General features: G+C 38.8%; 2 protein-coding genes across 2 annotated transcripts in view; both read right to left on the bottom strand.

Moving 5' to 3' along the window:
* Positions 1 to 20,440, bottom strand: part of LOC309510262 (ribonuclease inhibitor-like) — a gene marked incomplete at its 5' end in the record, with an annotated part of 331,533 nt that extends 311,093 nt beyond the window's left edge. Inside the window, 2 exons of the mRNA XM_082191275.1 lie at positions 19,926 to 20,099; positions 20,436 to 20,440. Of these exons, the coding sequence (XP_082047401.1) occupies positions 19,926 to 20,099; positions 20,436 to 20,440 (179 nt within the window). The remainder of the gene's footprint in view (positions 1 to 19,925; positions 20,100 to 20,435) is intronic.
* A 396-nt stretch (positions 20,441 to 20,836) lies between these two features.
* LOC309510261 (NLR family CARD domain-containing protein 3-like) lies at positions 20,837 to 22,711 on the bottom strand (the record flags this gene model as incomplete). The annotated part of the gene is made up of 1 exon (XM_082191274.1): positions 20,837 to 22,711. Exon 1 carries the CDS (start codon positions 22,601 to 22,603, stop codon positions 20,837 to 20,839), a length of 1,767 nt encoding a protein of 588 aa, XP_082047400.1. The 5' UTR covers positions 22,604 to 22,711.
* Positions 22,712 to 22,952: the final 241 nt, after the last annotated feature.

Genomic DNA, 22,952 nt, shown 5'->3' with positions numbered 1-22,952 from the left:
GAAGAGAGAGAGATTTATTTATCCTTTCGGAAATTTGTTCTACACCATACAGCATCGGTTTCCAACAGGGGGGTCGCGGCCCACAAGGGGGCCTCAGCGAGCTCTGTGGGGGGTCGCGTCATATTTTGAAAAGTTTTGAGCAATTTGCATTAAATAAAAGTCCTTAACTTTTTTTCTGTTCAAAATTTATATAATGAGCGAGTTCATCATGAATCCATTTTGCAGTGTTTTTGTCTTATCCTGAATCACTATGGTACACCTATAATAAGTGATTACATAGGGACTATTTTACCCTGGTTCGGATCGCTGCCGCTGCGGAGTAGCCCAGTACCTGCGTGACTCGTCATAGACGCACACAGAGAGAGAAGTAGTTCCGGCTACAATGTTCTTCCGAAAGACGCATTATTCTGTTAATAAACACAAGTTTATTATCACTCGCTATAGCGCCAAAAGCCTCAAAAATAAAGCCTCACATTGATAAAGCCTCACAAATAACATGCAAGTATTGAGGCCCCAGACAGAAGTCATTTAGTAATAGCCTATATTCATTCTTTTTTTACCTACACACAAGTGTGAATACTGATATTTTTGTTATTGCATTTAAAATAGGGCAAATTTATAGGCTACTCCTAGGCTTACATTTTTAAATTACAAAGGGCCTACTAATGTTTTTGTTATTGTATTTTCAATATTATAGGCTATTATTTGTGCATAAACATATCTGTTTATAGTAAACATACCGTTTATTTGAAAACAACATATTTTGTCATCCTTGCTGCAAGCTTACAAGAGCGATAATATCATTAAATGTGAAGGGGGGCCCTAAAATATTTTCTTGGGTAAAAGGGGGTCTCAGACAAAAAAAGGTTGGGAACCCCTGCCATACAGTACGTCTGATACATTTATACATAAGACAACAAGACAGTTGACAAGACAGAATTCCAAACAAAATATACAACAACATTTCCCTCTCCCCAAACACCCCCACCCTACCACACCCACACCCATACACAACATCAGGACAGAAGACTCAAACCCCACTACACATAACTAGGATAATAAAGTGCAGTTGTGCATACTGTAACAGTCAAGCTGGAAAGAAAGTGCATGATGCTATTTAAAGTGCTGTCCTGCAGGTAAGTTCTTATTCATAAGTGTAATGTAGTTGGAATGAATGACTTACTGGCTCGATTAGTTTTGAAAGAGGGTAACCTAATCCTCCTCCCTGATGGCAACACCTCATATGCCTGGTGTAGGGGGTGTGACATATCTCTATTAATTGCTTGACCTTTCTTCAACACCCTTCTTTCACAGGTAATAGCCATACTGTCTAGTTTTTTCCCTGCAACCTTGCTAGCCAAGTTAACTATCTTGCTCAGTCTGTTTTTATTGGTCACTGACAAAGAGAAATACCAGGCAACACAACAAAAAAGTAGAATGCTCTCCACAAATGAGTGATAAAAAAGTAACATCATATCACTATCCACTCTAAATTGTCTTAGTCTCCGCATAAAATGCAGCCTCTGCAGCCCCTTTTTATAGTATAACTGTTCCATTGCAACTTATTATCTATTATTGTCCCTAAGTACTTGTACTCGGCTACAATCGCAACATCCTCTTCATTTATAACCAAACACTGATGGGGCTGGCTCCCAATTCTGTAATCTATTATTATTTCCTTTGTTTTCTTTATATTTAGATGAAGATAGCTGGACCTACACCAATCTGCAAATTGATCCACCCAGGCCCTGTAGTTGGTCTCATCACTATTCTGTATTAACCCCACTATTGCTGTATCATCTGCAAATTTTATTGTAAGATGCTCAGGTGTATTACTTCTACACTCATTAGTGTAAAGAGTGAACAATACTGGTGAGATGCCCTGTGGGGATCCTGTATTGGTCATAATCGGGGAGGACAAAGCCTCATTTACCCTAACACACTGTGTTCTCTCCGTCAGAAAGGACTCAACCCACCTTATAATGTTAGGATTTACCCCTAACTGCCCCAGCCTCTCCATCATAATGTGGGGCCTGATGGTGTTGAAGGCGGAGGAAAAATCTATAAAAAGAACCCGGACATATCGTTTGGGCTTATCCAGATGGCAATAGATATTATGGAGCATATACAGAAGGGCATCATCTGTGCTCCGCTTGTTTCTATAGGCAAACTGTAAAGGGTCGATATTACATTGCACATCATTTAGAATATGTCTCAGAACAATTCTCTCTAGGCTCTTCACCACGATTGATGTTAGGGCGACTGGACGATAATCATTTAAATCAGCTGGTCTTGCTACCTTAGGTACTGGTACTATGAGCGAGGACCTCCAGGCTTTAGGAATGTAATGTGTATCTAATGACTTTTGAAAAAGCTGGCAGAAAATGAGGCTAAGTTGTTCACTACACATTTGCAAAACCCTACCACTTATTTGATCTGGGCCTGGTGCTTTTTTAGAATCAATTTTATTAAAAACTCTACGCACCTCATCCGCTGTAATAGTTGGAGGAGTACCATACTGTAACTGCTGTCTAATGGCATCACGCTCCAGGAGAAAGTCTGATGTTTCGAACCGTGCATAAAAACCATTCAGTTCATTTGCAAATGCTTGATCATCTCCATTTGCATCTATGTGCCTTTTCTTCTCTTCCTTCCCTATCATTGTATACATCCCTTGCCATGCATGTTTCAGGTTATTCCCCCTCATTTTCACCTCAATCTGCCGTTTATATTTCTGTTTACAGTCATTTGTTATCTGTCTAATCTCCTTCTGAATTGCTTTCATTTTAAGCCTGTCTCCCTGCTCAAAAGCTCTCCTTTTCCTGTGCAGTGCAACTTTTAATTCTTTATTTACCCAGGGTTTGTCATTTGGAAATACCCTAAAAGTTTTTTCTGGGATTATACAGTCCACACAGAACCGAATATAGTCAGTCACCACTAAAGTCAACTCTTCCAAATTCTTACTAGTGTGCACGAAAATGTCCCACACAGTACAATCAAAACAGCCTCGAAGGCGTTCAACAGACTCATTAGTCCACTGTTTAACTGTCTTTATCTCCGGTTTGCTAGTCTTGAGCTTTTGTTTATACTGCGGGACAAGCTGGATTGCATTGTGATCCGAGTCTCCGAGGGGTGGTTTTGCATAGCCCTTATAAGCGTCTTTAATATTCCCAAAGCATAGATCGAGTGTTTTATCCCTCCTTGTCGGGCATTCGACGTATTGATAGTAATTGGGCAATACGCTTTTGATTGAGCATCCATTAAAGGGTTAGTTCACCCAAAAATGAAAATTCTGTCAGTAATTACTCACCCTCATGTTGTTCCAACCGCGTAAGACCTTCGTTCATCTTCGGAACACAAATTAAGATATTTTTGATGAAATCTGAGAGCTGATAACTTCTCTGTTTGCTGCTAGGTGGCCCAAACTTGCTGGCCCAGAAAAGTTATTAAAGAGATCGTTAATATAGTCCAAGTGACTACAGTGGCTCAATATATCAAGCGACGAGAATACTTTTTGTGTGCAAAAACAAACAAAAATAACGACTTTATTCCACTATTCATTTCCTTCTCTCTGGGCCACTAGTTGGTTCGCGTAGTGTTTTTGCGCTGCGCGTCACACACATGACCAGCGTCGCCCAATAGTGAGCCGACGTGGTGACGTGTAACACAGACGCGCTGCGCAAAAACACTTACGAGGCCCAGAGAAAAGGAAATGAATAGTGGAATAAAGTCGTTATTTTTGTTTGTTTTTGCGCACAAAAAGTATTCTCGTCGCTTGATATATTGAGCCACTGTAGTCACGTGGACTATATTAACGATCTCTTTAATAACTTTTCTGGGCCAGCAAGTTTGGGCCACCTAGCAGCCTACGGAGAAGTGATCAGCTCTCAGATTTCATCAAAAATATCTTAATTTGTGTTCCGAAGATGAACGAAGGTCTTACGCGGTTGGAACAACATGAGGGTGAGTAATTACTGACAGAATTTTCATTTTTGGGTGAACTAACCCTTTAAAGTCTCCGAGCACAAACTTCGGTGCATCAGGTGCCATGTTTTCTAGTTTAGCCATTGTGTCGTATATCCTATTTGCCGCGACCTTAGTATTAGCGCGGGGATGAATATATACCACAGTGACAAACACCTGACCAAATTCCCTAGGTAGATAGTAAGGTCTTACCGACAGCGACAATAGCTCAATATCCTCCGAGCAATGGGAGTCTCTTACTGTGTAGTTTTTACACCATCGCTCATTTATATAAACACACACCCCCCCTCCCATTCTTTTGCCGGTTACCCGTGCATCACGGTCCAGTCTAATCGGGTCGCTAAACCCTGTGATCCTGAGTGTTGAGTTATCAGTCGTGTCTTTAAGCCATGTTTCCGTGAAGCACAACAGACAACTTTCCCGATACTCTGAGAGGTACCTCACAGCGTTCCGTAGCTCCGTAAGTTGCTTCACCAAGGAGCGGTTGTTAGCCAGGATGACCGTAGGTAGAGGTGGCTTGCTCCCCCGTGCGCGAACTCTACGCCGTACGCCTCCTCGCCGGCCTCTTTTCCTCGGTGATGTGGATGTCCGTGTACACTCATCTGGCAGATCGACTGGAAAGTTTCCGCTATGCAGATCCCTTAGTTGCCAGAGTTGATCCCGGGTATAATGTAAAATCCCATATGTTGTGGCGGCGGCCGATGCATAGCTTCCCCGACTCAGTGAAAGGACTGTTAACAGCAACAGGTGAATCGCCAGGACGATAGACAAAAACTGCGTAACAAAACGCATCTTGACTTTGTTGGCTCGCTTCTGACTTAACAACCAAACTTTCAAAGCGTGTAATTCGAGGTTTATGTGATGAAAAACGCTTACATATAACCCATAAAACAAACAAACATTTCAGACGTGCTGTAGGCACTCGTCGCCACAGTGCAGCGCCGGAAGTGAAGTTGGCCCCGCCCCATCTAACCGTTCTAACCTGTGTAGTAGTAGTACTGATAAATAGTAATAAGTAATTATTGATGAATAATTATTTACATAAATGTGATGCTTAAGTTATCCTAGTTTCTCTCTACAAAATAGTACATTTTACAACATTTTAAATCACATGATTTTAAACCTAAATTTGATGGATTAATAGCATGTGGTCACCGCAAGTATTATTTATTTTTTTTATACGTGTATACAGAACATTTTAAAATTAAGCCATTTTATTTTATTCAGGTCATATTTGCTGTTGAGTGGAAGCAAAAATTAGTCAAGTAATTGTCTCTGTAATGTTAATCCTAAAGCTACAATAAAATATGGTCTGTAAACAACTTAACATACCAGTACACGTTCAAGGGAAAACGCAAAAATAATAACAGCATCAAGAAAAGAAATCTTGTCAGATGTCCAAAAAAAAGAAAGAAAAAAAATGGTTTAAGATATTTTGTCTGGTAAGAGTTCCTTCGTTAATGGCAAATTTTTCCACAGTGATCTGTACATAAGGTTCCTCTTAATTTGCTGTTCAGTGTCTGCAGGACAAGCAAAAAAAAAAAAAAATTCAGCACTGATCAACTCTCTTCTAGTGCGCATGCATATATGACGTCACCAAACACACCACCGCGCATGCGCGTAATAGCGTCCAGTACGTGTTGGATCTGATCCAGCTACGTCATCGTGCTACAGGCTGCAGAGAGGACTTCTTGAGAGTAGTCGAGTGCAGGCGGGGAGGAGCTGCAAATGGACACGTGAAGTCGGACACTTTCTGGTTCCCGTAGTGACCGCTCACGTGGTGTTTGCATACTTTACCACAGCTGAAGTGAAATAAATTCAATATTTGCCAAATAATACACAGATGTTTCAGAGACATTTTCATTCAATACTTTATGTACTGCTTCATACAGCGTCTGTTTGAACAAGAATAAAGTTCAACATAAACTTCTATCAATGAAGTGGAGTCTACGTTTTTTAATCAGTTTTAATTTGATAAACATGACACAATATAACATCGCAACTACATGAAAAGAGTGTTTACTGTTATAAAAAACTGATTTGTGAGCTTTAGAGGAACTAAAGGTTTTCGAATAAACACGAAACACACGTGATCGTTGTCATGCGGTGAATCCGGCCAATCGTGGAACAGCTGTGTCGTCATCAGAGCTCGAGCAGCCGCTCTTGAGAAGCTGCGCTGGCTGAGTTCTCCAGCTACTCTCGAATCGCTCTCGCGGTACTTTGATGGCATACGTCACAGTCACATGGCGTCGGCACTTTATCAAGTCGGACAAAATTTCTAACCGGCATGCACTGCTTCAAGTCAGCCGCCGATCGGTCTGCGCTAGAGCCGCAACGACGCGTCGACGTCATCGATTACGTCGACTATGAAAATACGTCGACACGCATGAAATGCGTCGACGCGTCACATTAATTACGAGATATTTTGAGTAATGGCGGATTCTGCTCCCGCTCATGGTGAAAACGACAATCTGGCTTTATCACATAAATCAAGACCACGATCATCCAAAGTATGGGAATACTTCAAACTACGCCCAAACAGAAAGGTGCTTTGTTCACTATGTAAAGCTGAAATGGCGTACCACGGCAGCACAACTGCTATGAACGAGCATCTTAAAAGGAAACATCCTGTGACTCTGCGAACTCAAAATGACGAGCCAGCTGGGTAAGTAGTAGGCCTAATTATTACAGTGAGTTTTTGGAGTTGTTGTTACGGTCATACCTGCTGTGTTTCGGTCAGAAACGGATCGACGTTAGAGCTGAAGCTGTCAGGGGTGCAGCGCGGGGAATATAGTTCTGAGGGCCGAGTGCGGGCGCGGGCGGTAATGCACTCGTGTGTGTGCTGGATGCGGGAGAATAAAACGATTCGCGGGACTCCCGCAAAATGTAAATATCTACTAATTGAACATCTAAGAACGAATAAATTGTCATTCATCTGTTGCACAAAAGCAACAAGAACAAAATAGAAACGCTTTACAGGCCAGAGTCTCTATTTATAACATTTTTGCAGCGTTGAACAATTTAGCCAATCACAGACATTTGTGTTGATTTCTTGAACGCAATGGCCAATCAGATGCATTTAAGATAGAATCCCCTCACCGCTCAAAATGGACGTTTGTTCAGTGCTGAATTCTGCACACTGGCAAATCATCTGATTATAGCAAACAAAGTGTACATATTATGAAAGATTCATTGTGCAGCCAGTTTCATTGGTAATAACAGAGATTTGTGAGCTCGCAATGAACTGAGATGTCAGCTTTTTAGGAATTATTAAGGGAGAAATCCGTCCCGCGCCAGGTCTCTAATGTAGACTTTAAAAACAAACGACTAACGTTATATTTACATTAACAGTAACGTTAGCCTAGGCTGCAATCTAGTGTATGTGAACCTTTTTGCAGATAAACACAAGTGCATTTTCGGACAAGTTACTGGACAAGTTAATTGAGTAAATCATACTCCCACTACAGTAATAACAGACTATAGTAAACAACACATTTCCTAAATAGGCCTGTTACTGTATACATCTTACATTTTATGAAATAGTACCATTAGTTCAAAATAAAGTTTAAAATGCTTCCTGTTTGCATATTTCATAATAAAATGACATAATTACCCTTTCTGAGATACAATTTTTTTTGTCATCATTCATAGATTTTATGTTAAAATAATATACAGATACACTACCCTCTTCAAAATACAGCTGATATATTGTTAGCATTCATAGACTTCATGTTTAAAAATGTTAATGATGTTAATTGTTGTGCTTGTTTTATTTCTCAGGAAGAGGCAAAGCTGCGTGCAAGATTTCTTCCATAAAAAGGACGTAACTGTTTGCACGCCCCACATGGCCGCTGGACTTACCGATAGCATTCTGAACATGATTGTGAAGGATATGAGACCTCTTTCTATTGTAGAGGGTCAGGGCTTTCGTGAGAGGATCAACGCGTTCCACCCAGGATACACACTTCCCTCCAGGTTCCACTTCACTAAGTTGATGGAGAAGAAATATGAGGAGAATTTTGAGAGAGTGAAAGCTTCACTCAAAGAAGTAAAAACCAAAATCACTCTCACCACAGATGCATGGACCAGTATTGCCACAGAGGCATACTTGGGTGTCACCTGCCACTTCATTAATGAAGACTGGGAGCTTACTTCATTCAACTTGACCACCATGCCACTTGAAGATCGGCATACAGCTGAAAATATTGCTACCTGGGTGGAAAAAGCAGCTGAGAAGTTTGAGATATCCATGACCAATGTAATCGTGGTTGTACATGATAATGCTGCGAATGTGGTTGCTGCTTTACGCATTTTGGAAGAAAAGCATGGGATTGCTTCTCTCAGGTGTGCTGGTCATACATTACAGTTGGTTGTCAACCATGCTCTAAAGGATCCCCAGATCAGCAGGGCACTGAGGGCTGCGAAGAGCCTTGTGGAACATTTTTTAAAAAGTGAGCTGGCCAGCACAAGGCTGAAAGCAAAGCAGCAACAAATGGGTACCCCTGAGCATACGTTAATACAAGATGTATCCGTAAGATGGAACAGTACTTTGCACATGATCAGCCGCCTGCTTGAACAGAGGTGGCCTGTGACGGCAACGCTTTCAGATCCTGATGTCACACCACAAGGGAAGCGCTTCCTGGATTTAAAAAGTGATCAGTGGAGCCTACTTGAGGAAGTAGAACAAGTCCTGAGGCCTTTTGAGTGTGCCACTGTCTTCCTGAGTGGAGAGTCCTATGTGACTGTTTCCGCTCTACCTCCGCTGGTGAAGGGCCTACAGAAGTCCATAAAGAGCACCTTATTTGAGAACGCAGCTGTCAAGGCTTTCCAAGGCGTTGCTGCACAGGAGATGACCTCAAGATGGGAGTGGGAAACTAAATTCAGAGATGATGGAGAAAATGTATGTATTATTGCAGCAGCCCTTGACCCCAGATTCCGCAAACTAAAATTCCTGCAAGCAGAGGACATTGTAAAAGTTCACCTCAAAGTTCAAGGTCTTGCACTGGAAGAGAAAAGAAGAGAGAGGGAGCAAACACCTGAACATCAAGGTGGGGAACAGGATGACTCAGTCAGTGCAGAGAGGAGGCCAGTTTCTCTGCTGGATACTTTGCTTGGTTCGGATTCAGATGAGTACAGTAACGGTGAAGAAGACACTGGTCACGTCCAAGATCAAGATTCTCACAGCGAAGCAGTGAGGAATGAGATACTTGTGAGGAATGAGACACTTGTGTACTTTGGTGAGCAGGCTATCCCAAAGGATGAAAATCCATTAAAATGGTGGAAAGGAAATGAAGCAAGATTTCCCACCTTGGCCATGCTGGCAAAGTGTTACTTGTCTATGCCTGCAACTTCAACCCCATCTGAACGCCTTTTCTCAGTTGCTGGCAACATTGTGACTAAAAAAAGAGCAAGCCTGACATCAGAGCATGTAAACATGCTAACATTCCTCCATTGCAATGCTATTTGAGATCTTGCTGACGTATATTGATATGCAGAATTTTTTTAGATTATCTGCCTTTTTTTGTTTTTACGGAGCCCGGGAAGTCACCTGTGGGAGAAAAAAAAACAATCCATGGCGACGGTTTTGCAATTTGTCTGCTCCGTTTATAAACCATACTCACAAATTCTCAAACTGTTCCTTTGTTTAACAAATCGTGCCCACGAGTTTCTAATCCGCGCCCTCAGATTTGTAAACCATGCCTTCAGTTTTTGCAATCTGTACCCACAAATTCATAAACCATGCCCACACTTTCGCAATCCGTTCACGGATTTGTGGCTCGGCCTCATTTTAGAAGAACACCAGGAGCTACGTTGTTAACTAATCTTATTGTATATTGTTTTATTGTGTATTAAGTGGAATACATCAAATTGTCTTAACTGCATCTGCATGCTTAAAGTGTAGCGGGTATGGGGTGGAATATATGATTTTTGATGCACGTCATTCATATTAAATCATATATTCCACCCCATACCCGCTATAATTGAGAATCACTTTCAGCATGCAGATGCAGTTAAGACAATTTGTATTCCACTTAATACACAATAAAACAATTAGATTCGTTAACAACGTAGCTCCTGGTGTTCTTCTAAAATGAGGGCGAGCCACAAACCCGTGGGAACGGATTGCGAAAGTGTGGGCATGGTTTATGAATTTGTGGGTACAGATTGCAAAAACTGAAGGCATGGTTTACAAATCTGAGAGTGCGGATCAGAAACTCGTGGGCACGATTTGTTAACAAGGGAAAAGTTTGATAATTCGTGAGTATGGTTTATAAACTGAGTGGACGGATTGCAAAACCATAGCCATGGATTGTTTTGTTTTTTCTCCCACAGGTGACTTCCCAGGCTCCGTATTTTTTTTATCTGTTCTGTTACTTGAACTGAGTGAAGTGAAGTTATTCAAATTAGTAACACAGTCCCCCAACTTTTTTTGCACTGTTTAGGTTGTGCAGTGTTTATGTTGGACTTTGCTCCTTTAAACTAAAGGAAACATTTCAGGTGTTCTTTGCACTGTATTAGGCAGTATTTATGTTGGACTTTGCTCCTTTAAACTAAAGGAAACATTTCAGGTGTTCTTTGCACTGTATTAGGCAGTGTTTATGTTGGACTTTGCTCCTTTAAACTATTCAATGCCTTCGTATTAATGTATTTTTTGCACAGTGTTTGGCAGAATTTATGTGGCATTGTTACATGATGCACTAAAGTGTTGTTTGCATTTTAATTCTGGCACTTTATTTTTTATACTGGGAAATTTCAAAGTATTTTTCAGAAAATGAATTAATAAAAGTTTGAAATACTTATGGTTGAAGTTGTGCGTATTATTTATTGTAAAGTTTGCCAATGGATATATCAGCTAATCGAAAAAATAATCATTAGATTAATCGAAAAAATAATCGTTAGATTAGTCGACTAATCGAAGAAATAATCGATAGATTAATCGACAACAAAAATAATCGTTAGATGCAGCCCTAGTCTGCGCAGACCTGCATGAAGTCGAACAAGCCTTGTGTGAAGTTGGCCCCGCCCCCTCCCCCCCTGTCAATCACTGCGTGAAGTTGGCCCCGCCCCCTCCCACCCTGTCAATCACTGTGTGAAGTTGGCCCCCCCGGTGACGTCATCTATAAGTCCTCCTGGGAAGTCGTGTTTACGACGGCAGTGCGTTCAAGTCACTTTCGTCAGAATAAGATGGCGGTGTACTTTCTCTTAATTAATTACATATAAATACAGCAAGATTCTTAAACTAGTTCTAGAAAATGAAGAACAAAGAAATGTGCATCCGGTGTACTTTGTTTTTTTATATATTTCATAAATTTATGAAGCCACTGCAAACTTAAAATATGTTAAAATATGTATTCAATTTACATATTAAAACTCGTGTATGAAATGGCAAATGTAAATAATATAATTGAATTTTAATTTTAATTTTGCACCAAACGTTGCACAAATGTAATGGAAAACGTAAATTTAAATACAGAAATGCATTGCCATTTTACATATTACATTTCAAATTGAATATTGCTACCCATATGCTTCCATAGAACGCAAAACAATGATGATGATGCATAATAACGCCAGCGTTGTGGATACACTTACCCAAAACCCTCCATAACTTTTCCATTAATTTCACATTTTATTTGTATAGCGCTTTTCACAATACATATTGTTTCAAAGCAGTTTTACAGAAAATGCACATCTACATTACAATTTAGAGTGATCTGTTATCAGAGGTGACTGTGTCCAAGTTATGTATTTCAGAAATTTACATATACAAATCACACAGTTAACTAATAATGTATTAATTTTATTTACTTTATAACTGGCACTTATTTGGAAAAAAATTGTTGAATGGCAAATAAATAAATGACGGACTTTTATTATGTAAGCTTTATTTTACACCTCAACCGACAAGGGAATTTATAGTCATATTTATAGTGTTAATATTAATTTGCGAGTCCACAAACTCATTCTCTTAAATGGCTTGGGTCTGCAGAGCATTCACAGCGTACAGTATACGGACTGAATGCCCCTGACCTGAAGCTTTTATATCAAGACCATTTTCATGTTTATCATTTATTTCTATTATTTGCGTTGCCTTATAACTTCATGCTTACAGTTTAACACATATGTGTTTATTACCACAACAGTAAATAAGTGTCTTTAGAAATGTTATAATATATATTATAATGAAAAAGACTAATAAAATTGTCTCTTCATATTAAATGGATAACAATATATGTCTGGACACTTGAAAAATGTGTAATAATGGGGCCTATAAAACTTAAATATTTAATGATTTATAAGCATTTCACATATTTCTACACTAATTATACAAAACTATTCTGCCAGTGCACCATACTGTACAAATGAACTAGATCAATGTTCATTCTTGTCTGAAACTTTGGAGGAGACAAATATGAAACCACCAGTATGAAGGGCCGTATAGGAAACAATTATTGAAAAGCCTCAACACTAGTGAAACAAAAAACATTGATCAACCTTGGTGAAATTCATTCATACGCATTACTGAAATAAGAAGAGATTTCGGTAGTTGATGATGGCTAATTTCCCTTGAAAAGGAAGTTGTGTGTCCGCACTTCTGTTTAATTTGGCGCGTCTCACAAACTCTTTTAAGCAATGTCTGTTAGTTGTAACGAGTTGTATGGGAAGCCAAACACACCAACAGTGTGACGAAACGGAGCGGTGTTACAGAGCTCGTGCCGTGCTGACATCATCGGTGCGGCTCAATGGACCGAGCTGTGTGACCGACTCGACATCGCAGGGAGGACGTGTTTGCTAGCGAAACCGAATGGACAGTGCAAACTAATCTCACCAGCGCGGCGCTGACCATGTTACTTTATTCATTACTGCTCCGCAGAAGTTCAGGTGTTTTCCCTGCATATAAGATAATGAAGATCAGCATGAAGTTATTACATTTCTTTTGCTTATTATCTTTCATATTAGTACATTAGTAGTGTTTGAAAAGCTACTTTGAATTTATTTATTTTTGTAGCCACGGAAAGAGCCGTTCAAAGCAGAAACTTCAACGATTAAGGACTGTGCAGTGCCGGGGGAACTATAGGATCAGATTATTGTTATTAAATTATTAAATAAATAAATTACAATTATTGAACATAATGAATATAATGAAATACTCACTAAATTGAAAGGATATATTTTAAAAAGAATGTAAAAATGAACACTAATACCAGATCATGAGATTAGACATTTGTGTACACCTGTGATTTCTGTGCTGAGATTTAGTGTTTACAGAACATTTTACAAGCTAATTTTAGTCCTAAAATTCTTACTGAGGACAAAGACATGTGTGACAATCAGAGAGACAATCTTACCTCAGTGTGTCCAGTTTACAGTGAGGATCCTCCAGTACAGCAGAGAGCAGATGAACTGAATCTCCTAGTTTATTCACAGACAGATTCAGATCTCTCAGGTGTGAGGGGTTTGATCTCAGAGCTGAAGCCAAAGCAGAACAACCTTCATCTGTGACTCCACAATCCCTCAACCTGTAGAGAACAATGACACACTCTTCACTCTCTCAGTTCAGATCAACACGTACAAGCCACAATTCTACACAGACTATTAAATATGTCTAAATTTCAATTGGAGATTTATCAGTCATAAAAAAAAGAATAAAGAAATTCAAAAAGCTTTCAACACATGTTCTTCATAAATCCAACCGTTCTAAATGAGCTCAAACACAACTACACCTCTTCTCTGTGACAGACTCATCGTGAAGATGAAAGCACACAAGAGTATGGTAGGTTAACTACTGACTATAAGTAACTTTGTAACTACATGCCAACTTATTCTAACCCTAACCCTACTAGTCTACTAATAAATCTATTAACACTCCAATGGGAGTTAGTAGACATGTGCAACTGTACTGATAGTCAACAGAATGTGTTCAAGGGACCATTAAAATAAAGTGAAACCAATATGGTCAAACCTAAATTGATAATTATGACAACACTGTTGCTGACAGTGAACATACCATGAGGTTTTACTGGATATGCAGTGATTGTTTCTGTCTTCCTAATGCTACCTTCTGCCTCTCTGTTTTGCTCTTGCACACAATCTACTTCATGCCTTCTGTCCTCTGATTGATAGTTTATACTTTTTTTTTATCAAATAAAGTATTTTTTGCTGAGAAATGATTTATTAATGATTCATCATTTTTATAAATTAATGTAAGAAACATTTACTGGACTGAAGCAACTGGGTTTATTGATTATTCACCATTTGTTAATGTTACATTTTTTATTCTTTTGACATTTTTTCATGTTAATATAAATGTCAAATATGACACAACAGGCTTTTAGGGAACATTTTCCATCTCTTAATTATTATTGATTTGCATTGAATTGCATATATGTGTCAGGCAGTGTTGGGAAAGTTCACTTTCTACATGAACTAGTTCAAAGTTCAGTTAACACATTTTTAAATGAACTAGTTCAGTTCATAGTTCAAACTTCAAATTTTGAACTAAAGTTCACAGTTCCAAAAAATGAACTAGTTCAGTTCTTTTTTTCCATATGTTGCTGCAAACTATTATTTTTCAAAATTATTGCCACAGCCCATATAAAACCACAGACAGCAATTATGTTATCAGTTTTAACACTGAAACTATGCGTCAGATTTCATCTTCATATCCAATTTTAAAATCCTTATCCAACCAGGTTTTACATAGCATTGAGGGTAGGGTTGCCAACTAAACCAATGCGGGACAATCGTGCATGGTTCTTTACAGGAAAATGAGGGACACTCAAAAATATTTGTAGGCTATAGGCTAGGCCAACATAACACAGTAGGCCTATATGTCATTTCAGGTTCGTATGCGTTTAAAAGGTTTTCAGACAACACATTTGTTTTGATTAAAGTCATATTACACACAAACCATAGTTCAAAATAATAGCATTTATCTGAAATAGAAAGCTTTTGTAATTATACACTACTTTTAAAGAAATTAATAGCCTACTTTTATTCAGCAAGTACATTTATAATGCTACGTTTTTTTATTTCGGATAAATTTACTTTGAACCTTTTATTTATCAAAGAATCCTGATTTTTTTTTTTTCTTTTTTTTTACATTAATAATAATTAATGTATAAATGTTTCTTGGTCAGCAAATCACATCAGTATATTATTCGACTCAGGATGATTTGATGCTTTCTTGCGTGGCTGGATGTATGTTGGACTCACAATAATCACGTTGTTTGAATTCGTTAAAACTGATTTGCCGAAATCAAAACCCAGTCGGACAGTGAAAGGGATTTGCCGTTAGCGCGAGTCCGGATCGAAGCGACCAGACAGCGGAGGATTCTGTGTGCAAATCAAACAATGATTTGTCCCAAAATAATAATTAATTCTCAATTTAGAGTTTGTTATTCGTATGGTCTGATCTCTGGGTCTGATGCGCGTGAGTGTGGACTGTGATTGGATGATGACCGGTGTCGTGATCAAGTGTTGCTGTTGTATCAGATTCAGTCATACATCAGTGGTTAGATCAGCGTCAATAAACGGGACAACGGAGGTTCCGAACGGGACAAATACATTTCTATAGAAATCTTGCACCCTTTTGAACGAAGTTAAACTGAGAGAGCGTGCCGTTCACAGACACCAGAATGAACGAGTTCACAGTAACGTTCATCAGGCAGTAACAGAGTACGTTCAGTTCACGTTCGCCCAAAATATGAACGAGTTCATGAACTATCTATCGTTCAATGAACGCGTTCAGGCACAACACCGGTGTCAAGGTTTTAGACTTATGTTTGGCCACATAGATTATATATGTTCATTGTGTCTCTTGTTGGTTTTCAGTCTCTGTCATTATGTCTCCTGTGCCTTGTTCCCTGTTTGTGTATTTAAGTCACCCTTCTCCTGAGTACTTTGCTCAGTGTTTCCAGTGCTATGACCAAGTCTAGGTCATTCTCTTGCTGTGCCTCTTTTGGAGTTATCTAAATCTAATTTGTGTACCTGGTATGGTTCCTTTGTTTTGTTTAATTGACTTTTGCTCTTTGAAATTTTGGAGTACTCACAGATCTTTTTGTGAACTTTTTTTCAAATTCCTTCTGGATTTACTTTGTGGACTTTTTTGGATTTACTTTTTGGAACTGTTGTCAATCTATTTGTGGAAGTTTTTTGGAGTTTACTTTTTGGATTTATCCTAGGAAAGTTTGGACGTTCCTTTTCATCAAAAGATATTTCCCAGAACTGTCATCTGGTTTTCTGCATTTGGGTTCACCTTTTGACTGTGTTGAAGTTTTCACACTAGTCCTAACCCTGTGTTTCTGACAGTATGAGCCATAAAAGCGATGTATAAATATGATACTCAACAAAAAAACACACATGCATGCATATACAAGTTAGCATCTGTTTTTTGTTGAGTATCACATTACACACACACACACGGCTTTTATGGATCATATATGCAATTTTTAATAGGGATGTCCCGATCAGGTTTTTTTGCCCTCGAGTCCGAGTCCGAGTCATTTGATTTTGAGTATCTACCGATACCGAGTCCCGATCCGATACTTCTATAATACATAAAAAGAGAATAAAAAAGAGCGCAAAAACAGATCCAGGATGTTTTTTTTATTTAATTCACCTTATTTTAACATTCAACAACTCTGTTAACAAACAGAGCACTTCTGTGAGGTAGCTTGAACAATCAAGTAATAAATAACATAAATTCTTCACTTTTGGACTTTAGTGCAACAGTAAATATAAAAAAAAGTCTAATATATAAACAAATAGCACCTCAACTTAAAATACCCGGCAGGCATGTAAACAAATAAAATATAAAAGTGCCACAGTGTTTGCAAAGCCAGTAATGTTCTTTTGGGAACTGCACTCCTAACTCTTACGCCGGTTTCACACTGGACGCATTAGCAGAGCGTGTAGCGCGTATTTTTTTCGCCGCCCATGTTAACAGATTAAAGCATTCACACCGCACGCAGAGGCAGTGCGTAGCAGAGCAGAAGCAGCAGTGCCGCGATCGTTTCGGCGCCGAGTCTATTTTTGCTGCGCCGCTTACGCTGAATTAAAGTGACAATGCATTGATCATGGCCAAAATACACCGCAGTTTTATCCAAAAAGTGCATTGATGATATCTATTGTGTTTTAAACAGTCAATCAAATGACCAACAGCAATTTAAAAAGAAAACAAATGTCCAAAAACAAACTTGTTGCCAGAACAATAAAAACAAAGATGAACCAAAAGTTATATAAATGAAATTATTAATAAAATAAGCTTCTTGACAAGTTTTTTCTCTTAAATGTATTTGAAAACGAAATAAAGCAATGCCAACTTATCCATTATAGAGTACTCTGTCATTCAGCCGCGCGTGACAAACGCTGCCAGTGTGAAAGCAAAACGCGCGTGTCCTGCTCCTGCTCACCATACGCACTGCTCCTCTGCTACTTACGCTCTGCTCGCATGCAGTGTGAAACCGGCGTAACTCTGTGGCACCGCATAACTATAGATGTGTTAAAAAATTATGAGAATATATATACATATATATCCGAGTCCTGATCGGGAGGTAACGTCCGATTCCGATCGAGTCTGAAAACACGTGATCGGGCCCGATTTCCGATCACGTGATCGGATCGGGACATCCCTAATTTTTAACAAAAAAAATGGTTTATTAATATCAATAAACCCCAGTTGCTTCAGTCTAATAAATGTTTCTTACATTTACATTTATAAAAATAAAAACTTTCTGAGCAAAAGGACTTTACTTGAATTTTGTTTTTGTTTTTTAGGTATAAACTATCAATCAGAGGACAGAAGGCATGAAGAAGACTGTGTACACGATGTTTCTCAGCAAAGTTTTGGTCATATTGATCATTCATAGGCCCTAGAAATTTGCATATTAAATATGATACAGTAGGCTAATATATTCATAAACAGGCATTGTTCGACCGAATTTTACAAAGAATGTTTAAAGTTATGAGAGAATACATGTTTTAAAATTGTTATTAAAATGTTGTAACACGCATTGCCAAACAAACATTCTTTTTTCCAATTAATTTATACTCCCAAAGGGGAAACGTATCCTGGGAGATACAAACATTTACAGGCAGATTATGGAAAATGTAAAAATTAAATCCATAAAATTTCAACATAAATATAATAAGCTAACACTTAACAACAACTATTTAACACATGTATCACTGAAGGCGGTTTAGTTTGAGATCTTTCACTTTTGAAAAAGTATTAAATCTCCTGATAAAAACACAGGCGAAGAAGAAGCAGAAACATGCAATATCATATGTGACCCGTGCTGGCAAAATGAGTCAGAATGCGTACAGGATAATTCTGAGCTACAGGCAAAATGGTCGAATTTGAGGTGTTCACAAAAATGAGTTCATTAAGCCCTCATCTAGTGATCCCAAGGGTCAAAATACCAATTAAACATTTAAAAGTATCTTTATTTGTATGTTTTCCTTTGTCCATGAAAAATTCAGTTTTCTCTGCTCGCTTCTGGACGACTGTGCTTTCCCTCAGCACAAGTTTGGTATTGTTTTAAAACGTAGCAATCCAACTTTGTGAATATTAATAGCGAATTCTCGATGGCATGAGTCTGAACCAATGAAATGTGATTTTCAAACTCATACTGATTTAAACAAAGTGATTTTACTCACATTGACTGACACATCCGAAGCGTGCCTCAAAGACGCCTCAGACAGCGCGTGATCCCGATATACTCTTATACCTACACAGAATTACAGTGTTTCAAAATATCTGTCTTGGCGAGTATTCAAGCAAACATAATCTGCTATGTCTTAAAGGTATAGCGGAGGATGTTTTACTTCCTGGTGGGTAACCTATACTATTGGTCCTCCTAATTGTCAATCATTCTGGTGAATCAATCAAACTTTTCAAAAAGTGGAGAGGGCGGGTCTTATCTAAAATTTGGAAAGATCCTCCGCTATACCTTTAAGTGAACATTTGGTTAACTGTTGGGGAAAAACAGCTGATGTGTAACATTATATTAGACCTGTGCAGTACAGTAGGTCTGAATATATAGGCTGTCTTTTTCATTAATTTTAATCAAACAATTGTGGTACCATGGGGGAAAAAAGTTGAATATATATTGTTCCTATAAATATTTGGTTTTGACTCGGTGGTGTGTGCCAAATGTGGTGTTATTACCCAAGATTTTAAGGTATGGTTGGTAGATGATTTTGTTTTGGAACCTTCAGAAAACTTTAACCCGATTTTTCTCAAAATTGACTTTGACTATTAAAGTCAAACAGGTGTAGCTCAGTCATGAACAATTGCTCATTGCGACTCATTTTGCCAGAACGGGTCACATATGTAAGCAGACGCAAATGTAAAATCAAAACTGCCTAATGTTACTTAATGAAATGTCGACGCAGGACGAGGTATAGGACTGTGAAGCTTTGGGGGTGTTGCTGGACTTTATCTACTCCATCTGTGTTTTGATCATTGTTCTGAATCCGATCCAGACGTAGTCTAAATATCTAATATCTAAAAATTCTTAAATCAAGATACATAAGCAATTTTTCAGTATACAAGACTTAACATTTTAAGTTATTTTGCTTCTCAAGTAAATTTATCTTCAATTAAGAATACAAAAAAGAAAAGAAAACAAAAATACTGAGAAAGAAATTTATTTTCTGCAGTGTAGCCCTAAAATTTACATCAGAGCATTTAGTCCAGGGTTCCTCAAATCCGGTTTTGAAGTGCCGCTGTCCTGCAGAGTTTATCTCCAACCCTAATTAAAGACGCCTGAACAAGCTAATCCATGTCTTCAGAGTTACAGGAAGGAGAGTTTTATCAGGGTTTGAGCTAAACTCAGTAAGGCAGCGGCCCTCCAGTGCCAGATTTGTGGAACCCTGATTTAGTCTTACAGAAGACAATAACATGTCTGACTATGATATACCGTAGATGATCTTACCCGAGTTTCTCCAGTTTACAGTCAGGATCCTTCAGTACAACAGAGAGAAGCTTCACACCCGGATTTCGCAGTTTTCTATTATTCATATCCAGTTCTCTCAGTTGTGAGGGGTTTGATATCAGAACTGAAGTCAGAGCAGCACAATCTTTCTCTGTGACTCCACAATCTCTCAAACTGTAGAGAGATGAAAATCATACTTGGTAAACACTATGAACTGAAAACAAAAAGCAATAGAAAATTGAGAAAAAGTAGACAATTTGTAGATGGAGTAAAGAAAACACTGCACTTGGTCACCAATGGATGGCATTGTCTCAAAATTACTCAGGAACCTTGAAGTAATGGTGTCACAGATTACAATTGGAGAGAGTTAAGTGTGAATAAAAGACAAATGGGACATGGACTCAGGATAACAAACTCTCAGTGTGCAAAAGAACAAGATTCTGAACAGACACGACATATACAACATAAAATTAAACCAACTAACTCCTCGCTTTGCTCTAAATGTAAGACCGCATTCTTGGGCTAGAATTCTTGGCCTCCCTTGCAGGTGAATAACCAATAAACATGCTATATGAATATTAAATTTTTTGTCCGTTGTTGCCAGGAAAACTACTTTATAAATCATTTGTAACATTAAACTTGTTTGTTTTAAATGAATCCTCATGTTGAAGACATTGGGTGTCAGGTGCTTTAACACAAGTTTGAGTCAGCTTGTATTGTTTCCCAATCACATCTCCCCGTCATTATTCACATCAATAAAATAGATTTTAAAAAATCAGAAAAACAATAAAATCAAGTATGCTGCCATATTGCTCCTATTACTGATACAATAAATGTTTGTATGTTTCTTAGATTTATGAGCTTTTTCTTTTCTTTTGTTTTAACAGTAAAGTGATAGTTTTCACTGATACTTACTGAACTTTAATCACGGGCAGCAGCTTCTGAAGAACCTTCAGTTTTTCAGCTTTATTGTTTTCTCCAACAAATGTATTAATATCAAACTTCTCCAGACTCTTCTCTGATGTCAACAACACAAAAACTACAGCTGACCACTGAGATGAAGAGAGTCTGGCTTCACTTATTGTTCCAGATTTCAGATACTGTTGTATTTCCTCGACTAGTGACTGGTCGCCCAGTTCATTCAGACAGTGGAACAGATTGATGGATTTCTCTGGAGAGTCAATGGTCCTGATCTTCTCCTTGATGTACTCAACTGTTTTCTCATTGCTGTCAGACTTTATTCTTCTTCTCAGTGTCATTAGTCCCTGAAGGAGAATCTGATGAGACTCCACTGACAACCCCAGAAGGAAGCGCAGGAAAAGGTCCAGATGCCCATTTTTACTCTGTAGAGCCTCATTCACGGCTCTCTCATGGAGCTCAGAAAATGAAACATGTTTAAACTTAACTTGAAACCAGTCCTTTAATACAAACAACAAATCTGGTTCAGAGACTGGGTCAAATACATTCCTGTTGTTGTTTGTGAAGCAGAGGTGCACATATAAAGCTGCTAGATGTTCCTGAACACTCAGATGAACAAAGCAGAAGACTTTCTCCTGATACAGGCCTGACTCCTCTCTGAAGATCTGAGTGCACAATCCTGAGTACACTGATGCTTCTGTCACATCAATGTCACACTCTCTCAGGTCTTTCTCATAGAAGATCACATTGCCTTTCACAAGCTGCTGAAAAGCCACTTTTCCCAGTTTGAGGATCATGTCTTCATCTGTCAGGTTCTTCTCATAGTCTTTCTCCTGTTTGATGTTGGACTGAAGGATCAGGAAGTGTGTGTACATTTGAGTGAGAGTCTTGGGAATCTCTCCACTCTCTGCTTCACTCAACATCTTCTCTAGAACAGTGGCTGAGATCCAGCAGAACACTGGGATGTGGCACATGATGTAGAGGCTCCTTGATGACTTCAGGTGTGAGATGATTGTATTGGCCAGACTCTGATCTCTGATTCTCTTCCTGAAGTATTCCTCCTTCTGTGGCTCATTGAAGCCTCGTACCTCTGTCACTCGATGGACACACTCAGAGGGGACGAGATCGGCTGCTGCTGGTCTAGAGGTGATCCAGATCAGAGCAGAGGGAAGCAGATTCCCCACAATGAGGTTCGTCAGCAGTACGTCCACTGAGGCTGATTCACTTACATCACAAAACCTCACATCACTCTGAAAATCCAGAGACAGACGACACTCATCCAGACCATCAAAGATGAACAACACTTTATATTTGTCACTGGATATTTCCATTTCTTTTGTTTCAGGGAAAAACACATGAAGAAGATCTGAAAGACTGAGTGTTTTGTCCTTCATCAAATTGATCTCTCTGAAAGGTAGTGGAAATATGAGCTGGATGTCCTGATTCACTTTGCCTTCAGCCCAGTCTAGGATGAACTTCTGCACAGAGACTGTTTTTCCAATGCCAGCGACTCCCTTTGTCAGCACAGTTGTGATGGGTTTGTTTTGTCCAGGTAAAGGTTTAAAGATGTCATTGCATTTGATGGGTTTGTCCTCTGTTGCTGCTCTCCTGGATTGTGTCTCAATCTGTCTCACCTCATTTTCATTACAGATCTCTCCACTGTCACCCTCTGTGATGTAGAGCTCTGTGTAGATCTCATTCAGGAGTGTTGGGTTTCCCTGCTTTGCTGTTCCCTCATTCAGACGCTTAAACTTCTCCATCAGTTTTGATCTAAATGTGTTCAGGACTTCATGGCTGTAAAATTAAAATAACATGGTATTACATAAGTTAAATATATAGAGTAAAATGTTGTATTTGTTTACCTGTTTGTTTACTTTACCTGACACTAGCATCCCTGCTTTCATTAAAGTCCTGAAGTTGATTCATAGGCTGGTCATTCTTCTTACAGGCGGGTTTTGTTACTGTTGATCTTTGTGGTGGGATTGACCTTAAACATCATGAAGAGAATCAAGAATCAGACATATTGGTGGATTTGTTTTATATTACCTTAATAATTCACTGTCAACCTCCTAAAACAGATAATAAGTAAATGCACTTATTAATAAATCA

Source organism: Leuciscus leuciscus (genome assembly GCF_965113295.1).
Source record: "Leuciscus leuciscus genome assembly, contig: SUPER_11_unloc_6, whole genome shotgun sequence".
Taxonomy (NCBI): domain Eukaryota; kingdom Metazoa; phylum Chordata; class Actinopteri; order Cypriniformes; family Leuciscidae; genus Leuciscus; species Leuciscus leuciscus.
The sequence above is the reverse complement of the archived record's forward strand: the minus strand, read 5'-3'. Positions and strand labels throughout refer to the sequence as shown.